This window comes from Sitophilus oryzae, unplaced genomic scaffold, assembly GCF_002938485.1.
Source record: "Sitophilus oryzae breed Bouriz unplaced genomic scaffold, Soryzae_2.0 scaffold_1744_pilon_pilon, whole genome shotgun sequence".
Lineage (NCBI taxonomy): Eukaryota > Metazoa > Arthropoda > Insecta > Coleoptera > Curculionidae > Sitophilus > Sitophilus oryzae.
Window position 1 is genome coordinate 2,267,104 of NW_022146440.1, and position 9,827 is coordinate 2,276,930.

At 32.5% G+C, this 9,827-nt stretch overlaps 1 protein-coding gene across 1 annotated transcript; it reads left to right on the forward strand.

Annotated features, from left to right (window-relative positions):
• The first annotated feature begins 2,302 nt into the window (after positions 1-2,302).
• LOC115881904 lies at positions 2,303-9,302 on the forward strand. Its single transcript, XM_030899626.1, has 4 exons — positions 2,303-2,647; positions 3,105-3,228; positions 6,774-7,010; positions 9,281-9,302. The coding sequence occupies exons 1-4, from the start codon at positions 2,431-2,433 to the stop codon at positions 9,300-9,302; spliced, it is 600 nt and encodes a 199-aa protein (XP_030755486.1). The 5' UTR covers positions 2,303-2,430.
• The last annotated feature ends 525 nt before the right edge of the window (positions 9,303-9,827 follow it).

Genomic DNA, 9,827 nt, shown 5'->3' on the forward strand with positions numbered 1-9,827 from the left:
CTGATGTACTTCCGTTCAGTTTACGTATTTACTGCTTTGATCCCCCTGTTTCGGAGATGTCCTTTGACTATTTCATGGCCCGATACAGCAGTGAGAAGGCTCTCTATGGTGTAACCAAAGAGGATCAACGAGACCTCTTTCCGTGCCTCCTGATTATTCGCTCGCTCATTGTGTGTCTCGAGATTTGCGGATGTTCAGAGGAATCGCTGCGACGTTCAATGAGTAGTTTGGGCGTGTCGGAGAACTACGCCGACAGGATCCAGAGGTAGGAAGCGTCTTGAGGCTAACCGACAATGCACATGGTCAAGCTAGGCACATCTTCTACCTGGTCAGCAAGGAATGGTCCCCGAGGTAAGCCGACTTATCTCAATCTATTTAAGACCCTGATTGAACTGGGAGAAGCCCTGCTAAACAACAACATTGCACGATTAGCCATTTCGAAGCTGGCGTGTGGACTCGATGGTTTGAGTTGGTGTACAATCCGGAACATGATTGAAGTCTTTTTCAGATTTACGGGAATCGGGATCCTCGTTTGCTGCTACAACCAAAGCTGAGATCGGGAGAGAACTGTAGACTGCTATTTTTACCAGACTTCGCAATTTACCAGGGGCCAGCTTTGCAAATGCCTTCATTCACCGTATACATCTCGGGACGAGCATGTACCTTAGAAGGGGGCAGTGTTGCAGACCGGTGTGGACTCGACCTAACCTCACAATATGTCCCGCCCCCATTATGACCTTAATATCGCATAGACACCGCAAGGATTCATTCGTTCGAGAATAATCGAGACCCACTAGAATGGACTAGAACATTCGAGAACATTCGAAAACCATCTCTATGCGCCTAACGATCTTTGGACTATTCTAGATTTTATTTTTTACCTGTCCGGTATAAAGAAGAGCCGGCGGCAGTGGCCTAGAGGGGGCAGTTATAAATATACAGTTGACGCTAAAATTCAAAATAAATTCTTAGTTATAAATCGTTTTGTAAATGGTTCTATAGTCTTTTTTATCGTTATTATTTTTGTTCATTAGTGTTAAATAAATGGTGTTTTTAAATAGAATTGTGACTTTCTATCCACACAGAACCGACCCGTAAAACGTAACAATATTATAGTAACTGTCAATGATCGTCATTTCCAAGTTTTTTTTTTTTTTTTTTTTTTCGATTATACGACATATTCAATTTTCTATAATTATTATTTTTATTTTTTATTTGTTTATTCTGTTGCTGAATGAGTTCTCAATACATTAACATGGATTTTTCATCCATAGATATTTTCGTCAAACATATCACACGCAGGGTTCGAAAAACTACATAAACTACATAAACTACATTTACATGTAGTTGTATGTATTTATGTAGGGTGCTTGGATTTATGTAACATATGTATGTAACTTTCAAATGTCAAGGGTTTAGAATTTGAGGTTATAATAGAACAGAAGCTTTGAAAGCGCATAATGTATTTTAAAACAAGGACTCTTTATTTAGACTCCCCTCCTTACAAAACAAAATTATTCCTTAATATCAATGGGTGGTTTATTTCTTCCATTGGATTTCCTTATGGTTAATGAACGGGAAAAGTACAACACAATAACAGAAAAATAAACACATAGTTAATCAGATAAATTACTTCTTAATTAACTACTTCCGAACCCTGATTACCCACGTATTACAGATATTACACATTTCAATGGCAGCACTGTCGCTTTCAGTTCCACCGTCTTCAATGGCTACGTTCGCTGGTCAGATTAAGAGAAAATAAATTATTTTTAATACAAATTGACCACTGGAACGATTGGTGTCCCACCATTACAGCACTTAAGGACGGTACACGGGAAATCAAATCAACCTTGTCACAAATTCCTTGAATTGGGATACGTATCTTTCTTAATTCTTTCAATCAACACTAATATTTTTATTTTTGTAATTTAAAAATATATTGTCAGTATTACTGTGATAACTCTCTAATCTGCCGTAGTAAGATTATACTGCCAAGTACTGTACCGACATAAAGATAATCAAGGGAACTATCGATGCTCATGGAAAAACATATTCAAATATACACCCATACGAGATTTTATATTAGGATCTGTAAATAATTTATACAGCATATACATACATAAGTTAATTATACAGCTTATACAACGTAGATACATTCTTAAAATTTTATTTCACTTTTACAGAAACCAAGCATTACCTTTTTAACCCGGATGTTCCTAAAATCCAGGTTTACCATGATAAATTTATTATCTTATTTTGGTATACAAGGCAATAGTCTGTCTGTTTTTATATATTATTACTCTAAGGCTACGAAAAATCTGAAAACATGGCAACATCGAAAATAACAATTATCGCCAACGTTGCCGTGTCGTTCGAAAAATAAAAGGAATTTGCCAGAACACGTCTTTGAGTTTGATTGTTGAATGAATGCGTTCTCTCATGGTTATTTGCACACAAAACGTTTTCATTGTTTTATTGAGGGCTCCTCCTTCCCGGCTGATGTCACGGACGGCAAGATGGCGACTGCCTGCGGCCCGAAAAATTCCGAAAACAGTCGGCCCATGCCCAATAAGCCAATTTCTCATGGTTCAGTGGGTTTGTATGGACCTGTATCGATTACTACTGCTACTTATTCTTATAACGGGTTGGAATTTTTCACTGTTATTTTTTCGGACATTTTACAAGAATTGTTCTATTTATTCACAAATTGAAATTTAAAAAAAAATTGACCGGTTGGTGTCTTAATTCACCAAATGTTTTTATTTTTGTGAAATGTCCCAAAAGTATACTTAATTCTCGTTTTTTAATTTACTCTCTAGGAAAACATACTAGAAAGTTATATATATTTTAATGGGTTCTTTTTATGGTATTTGATATATTTTCTTCATAAAATCCATTAATTATGTTTCAGACTTTTAGTTTTTTATGTTAATTATCATTTTTTTTAATTTTATATTAATATTAGTATCTTTAGTATTAGTTTAGTACTAATAATAACTTTTTAATAATTTTTTTTTTTTTTTTTTTTTTTTTTTTTTTTTTTTTTTTTTTTTTGTTTTAATAATGGAGATTGTTCTACATAAACCTGCGGATTGTTTCAGGAGTAATGCAAGCTACTTTATGTAGCGGATCTAAAATGGAGAAACGATACAGTCCTAGTTTTGCAGAAGACAATCTTAAAACGCTCAAGAATGACAGGAAAAGAAAACGTGAAGATGTATTAAAGTAAGTTGTCCAACCTTTGATTTATTTTAATGAGAAAAAAAGTTTTTTGAGAAAGAGCGAAGTGCACCCACAAAATATTATAGAAAATCAGCTTTTAGGTATTTGTCTTAGAAACAAAAACAAAAAAAATCAAATTGCAGATGTGCTAAAGTTAAACTAGAACCCTCGAGGAATAGTGTTGTAATTAGGTTTTCAACGAATTCTAAATAATGTTAATCCACATTGTTCCAGATATTGAATAAAGCAATATTTATATAAGTATTTTACATTACACATTTTGCCCATCTTGAAAAAATTAAAGCTACCTTTTTATCCGTTTTGAATATTTTTATGCTGTTTTGTTTTTCAGACTCATCTTCAATTCATGTTCTAGGTCTGATTTGCAGTATGTTATCTCGTATTCCATAACTTGGAATTTAAATAAATATAACTAAAAAATTGCATTTATTATTGTTTAACCCTACTGTAACTTATTGTCTCCATTTAAACTCACACACCTTTAACTACTGCTACATTCAGATGCAAAAAAATGTAACGGAAAATTTTTTCGTCAAGTTTAAAGTTTTATATATTTTTATTTTTAGCCCTATTTACTTGATTTTTTAGTAATCTTTATATAAATATATCAACTTTAATTCGTAAACTCAGTTTATTATAAACTTTAGTAAGGTGCCCGGTGGCGTAGAGGTACAGGCTCTCGTCTACCAATCTCAAGGAAGTGGGTTCGAATCCCACACCCGGCATTGCATCAGCCCACTATTTTTATTAAAATAAAAAAAATAGTTTGGGTACCTAGGTCGACTCAGCCTTAAATGAGTACTTGGGATTCACAATCCTGAGGTAATAATAGGCGGTTGAAGCATAGTGCTAGCCACATTACCTTCCTTGTATACCGAACGGCTCTAGTATAGCAAGCTGTACCTTGCTACTCCCAAGGCGTTAAACGCTATATACGGGAGCTATTATTATTATTATACAGGGTTAATCGAAGAGTTGTTTGACCCATCTTTAAAACACCCTGTGCAATAATTTCGTAAGCAAATTTTCCTAAAACATTATTTTTCGATCAGAACCATGTCTCCTGAATATTTTGTTTTTTGAGTCATGTCAATACATGCCTTTGTTAATTTTTAAGTGCGAAATGAACTTGTCACCAACATGTAGTGTAACAACCCAAATTCGTCAACAAAGTTGAAGAGGTAATATTTTGGCCAACTGTATAACAAGAAATTTAAATGAAAGAAAAGAACCTACGTTGTGTTAAATATTTTTTTATTGTGATTACCTCGGATCCGCTTCGACAGAAGCAATATTTTGGGAAATTTAAGAAGAATAGGTTATGTAAATAAAACGCTAAATTTGTAAATAGCCCTACTTATTTTATTAAATGAAATGAAAGGAGTGCCGTACTCTGCCTAGAATTCACATGTAAAAGAGCACGGCAGAGAAAACCATTATCACTATTCCAGAGAATCTAACTATGCTGTTCTGAACTTAAATAAAAGAGAAATAATAATATAGAAACTGTTCTCATACCTAGGCTTATAGTTTAATACATTCAAAACATGCCACATTTATATCGTTCAAAACTGAAGTTTTTTGTGAGTTTAACGGGTTCCCACCCGTAGGTACAAAGTCCCTTGTTGTGGAATCGACGCTAAAGTTGAAGGTTTGGTGCCAATATCTTATAATGTAATAAATTCTAAGTTATTCTATGAATTATTTTATTTATTGTTATTATTAACACCCTCCAAATAACCACGCTAACCAACCTGATTGGTCAAGCTTAATAGTTGACTGCTAGGGCTAGACACTAGATATTCGCCCATGCAAGGTCGAAAATTATTAGTACGCTCAACAAGGCTCTCACAAACCACAAACATCGGCACGAAGGAACAGTAAACGGTTTTATTTAGATTACTTTTAAACTAAAATTATTTACAGCATAAATAGATTCCATTAAATGCATACACATGTTATATATTGTCTTTGTCAGATCAAATGAATAAGGAAAAGCTTTAGAACAGAATTACAACAAGAAAACAGAATAATATGATTTAGTTAACATTAGTTAAATAATGAGAAAACTTTTACCACGGCACATAAAACAATCGGCACGCCAACTCTACTCAGATTCCATTGTTTAAAATTTCTATAAAATTTGACCTTGTCGGCGCCATTATGGTTTCCTAGTCAGGGCCGGATTAAACCGTATTAAAAAATTTCTCAGAAAATACGATAGGGTCGTATTAAAAAAATACTGTAATTGACTGAAACTAAATTTTATTTACAATACTTTTGTCCAAACAAATGAATCGTTAACCGCGCATACTTCTCGAAAAGTAAAAATGAAAAAATCAATTAAATATTTCACTGTAGAGAATAGACAATTAAAATTAAAAAACATGCAACTAACAAAAAACATGCCAGGAGTTACAAACAAGATTTCGATTTTTTCCCAATAATTTCTGAAGTAACATCAATATTTGGATGAAAATTGGTATCTAGGAGTTTTTTGACATGAGAAATTTAATTTTGATGTCAATATGACTCCTATTAGTAGAGGGCGCCACCTACATATTTTTAACTGGTTTGAAGAGTAATAACTTTTTGTCCGTACCAGTATAAAACTACTGAGTAAAAAAATATACATTTACGACATTTTTTACGTGAAAAAGGTCTTTTGGTAAAAATCGCTACGAGTAATGGTTTTCGAGATATTTGGAATCGAAATTATCAATACCGGTCATCATTGACATAAATTAACATAGTTATTAGACTGAAATCACAAATTTGAAATGTTTTTGTGTCAAAAGTTCAACAGAAACTGTTTTATCATAATTTTTTGCAGAAAAATTTATGATTTATTTAAAGAAATAAAAATTTCCTAAATTTATTATTTCAGTGTAATAACTATGTACTCAACGTGTTTATTTTTCGTCAATAATGACATGTATTGTCTATTTCCATTCTAAATATCTTAAGAACGGTTGCTCGTAGCGATTTTTACAAAGAGATATGTTTTACGTAAAAAGTCACAGAGATGTATATTTTTTCACTTAGTAGTTTTATACAGGTACCGACAAAAAGTTATTACGCTTCAAAACAGTTAAAATACATGTAGGTGGCGCCCTCTACTAGTGGGAGTCATATTGATACCAAAATCAAATTTCTCATGTCAAAAAACTCCCAGACACCAATTTTCATCCAAATATTGACGTTACTTCAGAAATTATTTAGAAAAAAATGAAATAAATATGAAGCTTCTGCATCCTGTATCTGTGAAAGTAAGCATTTTAAGACATACATTTATATGAACTTTTTTACTGATTTTTACCTAAAGAACCCTGTATATATATATTACGAATTAAAGTTAACATATTTATATACAGTTTGCTAAAAAAATCAAGAAAATAGGGCTAAAAATAAAAAATATATAACACTTTGTACGTTGCCTTTTTTTCCATCTGAGTGTATATAAAAATTGTCCTCTGATTTAAAAAATGTAGAAACGTGATTTATGAAACCAATTGATCTGTTGTCAGAATGAAGATACATCATACCGGCAATCCAAAGGATGTTATTAAGAGCATTTCACAGTCGGACAATTCGAATAAACAGTATTTTTTGATGTTGGAGAACATAACTTCGCATTTTGCCAATCCTTGCATTTTGGATCTTAAGATGGGAACAAGACAGCATGGGGACGACGCTTCGGCTGAAAAGAGAAACAAACAGATGGCTAAATGTGCAGCCAGTACCTCTGCAAGTTTAGGTGTTAGGTATGTTAAAAGTATTTATCTAAAAGAAATTTATACAGGGTGTCCCAGAAATAAGTGCACGTATTTTAACTGGGAGTATAGTTCAACCCCAGAAACACGCCTATGAGTTTTTTTTCGCCAAAAAAAATTTTGAAAATTCGGAGTTTTTGGAAAAAAATTTTGGATTTTTTTTAGTTTTTATTTAAAAAATATAATTTCTTGATAATATGGCAACATAAGTAGTAGATTAAATTTACAAGAAAGAAAATCCAGAAAACATCCAGTGGTTTCTCAAAATTTCAGCAAAAAATATTTTTTTGGAAATTTTCAAAGTAAAATAACTCCGTTATTTTGGACTTATTTGAAAAACGATACAGAGAAAATATATTTCTTTTATCGAGATCTACCACCCCTTAAAATACTTACACTTATTTCTGGGACACCCTGTATATAGTATACTAAGGGCTGGCAAAGGTTAGCTTTGGGTCGAGATTTCCGTATATAAGAAGAGTACAATACGTTTATAATGTACTGAACAAAGAGAGGACAGTAAACCCGTTGCCGAACGTATGAAATAAACCGAGAAACTGTCCACATCGCTAAGACACATGGAAGGGGATATAGCAGATTTGTCGCAGTTGACCGGTCGACCCAATCAATGTCTGTATTTAAAGTTCTAGGGAAAGGTGTACGTCATGCGTTTAGCTTCACGATTACGTCTCGTGATACTTAATTTGTTTATTTATTAACGAGTCGTTATAATTTTCCCTATAGCTTGATTTTTTTTAGCAAACTAGAAACACTTGCATTTTTGGTAAAAATAAGTGGAATTGAGTGGGTGTTCGATAGTGGTCGCGCTATTAGAACTCTGAATTCAAAAATCGATATCTCGAAATCTATTAGAAATAATAGATTGTAGTTTTTTCAAGAACTTTGTTGATATTTCTGCTGTATTTTCTTTGTAGACAGTATGTGAAAATTTTTATCAATAAAAAAATTACACGATTGCTGAAAATTGCTATGCTCTAAAAGTAAATGGATGGATTGTTTACAATTTTTGAATGGAAAAAACAACCTTATCGAATTTTTCTTATGTAAACATATTGTAAAATATCCGATCTTGAAAATAAAAAAAATTTCAATATCTAAAGTGGTTTTTGAGTTATGGCCTGTTATGTGTAAAAAAGTTGAGTTTTTAAATTACTGACGTTTTCTCGCTATAAAAAAAATGACACCCTAACGATATCCTTATAATTCCATTTCAGATGCTCAGAAACATGTCTAATGATTTTATCTAGTTATCTCTTGAAAAAAAAGTATTTTAAAAATAAGCGGTTTGCGATCGTGATTTTACTTTACTTGATAGGGAAAGGCGTATCGGCAACGCCGCAACAGCACACCGTCGCGCGTCTCGTCGGTCGGTCGCATTTCTCTCACTCCGACTTAATAAGATCCCTATGCGATTTACTTCCACACATGTAAATGCCGACCCAAAAGTACAGTTGCCAGCACGGTATATTATGTCAATATTCGCCTTAATAAATTAGAAAAAGCACATGTTTTAAATCAATCAATGTTTCAATTTTAATTAATATAATCGGTCAAGATTTTAAGATATATCGATAAATAATAATATTTCATGTCCTACTCGTTCAAAATATTTACCGAAATGTCTATAGATTTTATATATACCGATCTGTTCATCGAAACTGCGTAGTCTGGAAGACAGTGATGTAGACAGCTTAAATGAAAAATCAAATGTATTAAAAAGAGATAACAAATTAGGTTGATACATTTCTTCTATGCGTTATTGCCGGATTTTGCATCAAAATTTTAAGTAGGTGTTTACGAAAAATGTTGCCTCTAGGGTTGGAACTACTTTTCACAATTAGTTACTCATTTTCACTCAGCTGTAATAGATTCTGAAACAACTGTCTAACAGAAATTAGCATTATTGAATAGCTTAGATATATTATTTTCTTTTATTATTTTATTTATTGTACGAACTGGCAATACTGTATGCCGCTTTTAATTTTGTCTCTCTGTCTGTCAACTGGCCGTATATTTTTATCTCTGTCGTTTGCATTAAAGTACAAACCACGGAAATAAAGTGACCACGGCTAATATAATAAATTATTTAGGTTTCTTCTATAAGTGGGCTCACCATTGCTATAATATATAAAATCTTCCATATCTTAAACTCAAATGTACTATAGAAAAATTCTTTTTTTTGTTCGTTCGTTTAAATCGTTTACTTGAAATTCTTAACTTTAATTAATTCTTTTACTTAGCTTCATAATTAATATTCACTAATTAATATTTTTTCGATCAATAAATATACAGATTGATTCGAATTATAATCAGGGAATGTCCTAAAATGCTTGGTTTAGGAGATATAGGGTGTACAAGTTGCATTTCTATTTCGTTTTTTTTTTAATAATTTCTAAACTAACGTCGATATCTGGGTGAAATTTGGTGTTTTTTTAATAATAATATAATAATAATAGCTCCCGTATATAAACGCTATATACGGGAGCTATTATTATTATATTATTATTAAAAAAACACCAAATTTCACCCAGATATCGACGTTAGTTTAGAAATATATAGCTCCCGTATATAGCGTTTAACGCCTTGGGAGTAGCAAGGTACAGCTTGCCATGCTAGAGTCGTTCGGTATACAAGGAAGGTAATGTGGCTAGCACTACGCTTCAACTGCCTATTATTACCTCAGGATTCTGAATCCCAAATAAAGTACGTCTACTGGATCTGTGTCTATGAAAGGAATGCGGACAAAATCATTTAAATAAACAGCAATATATTTTATATATACGTTGA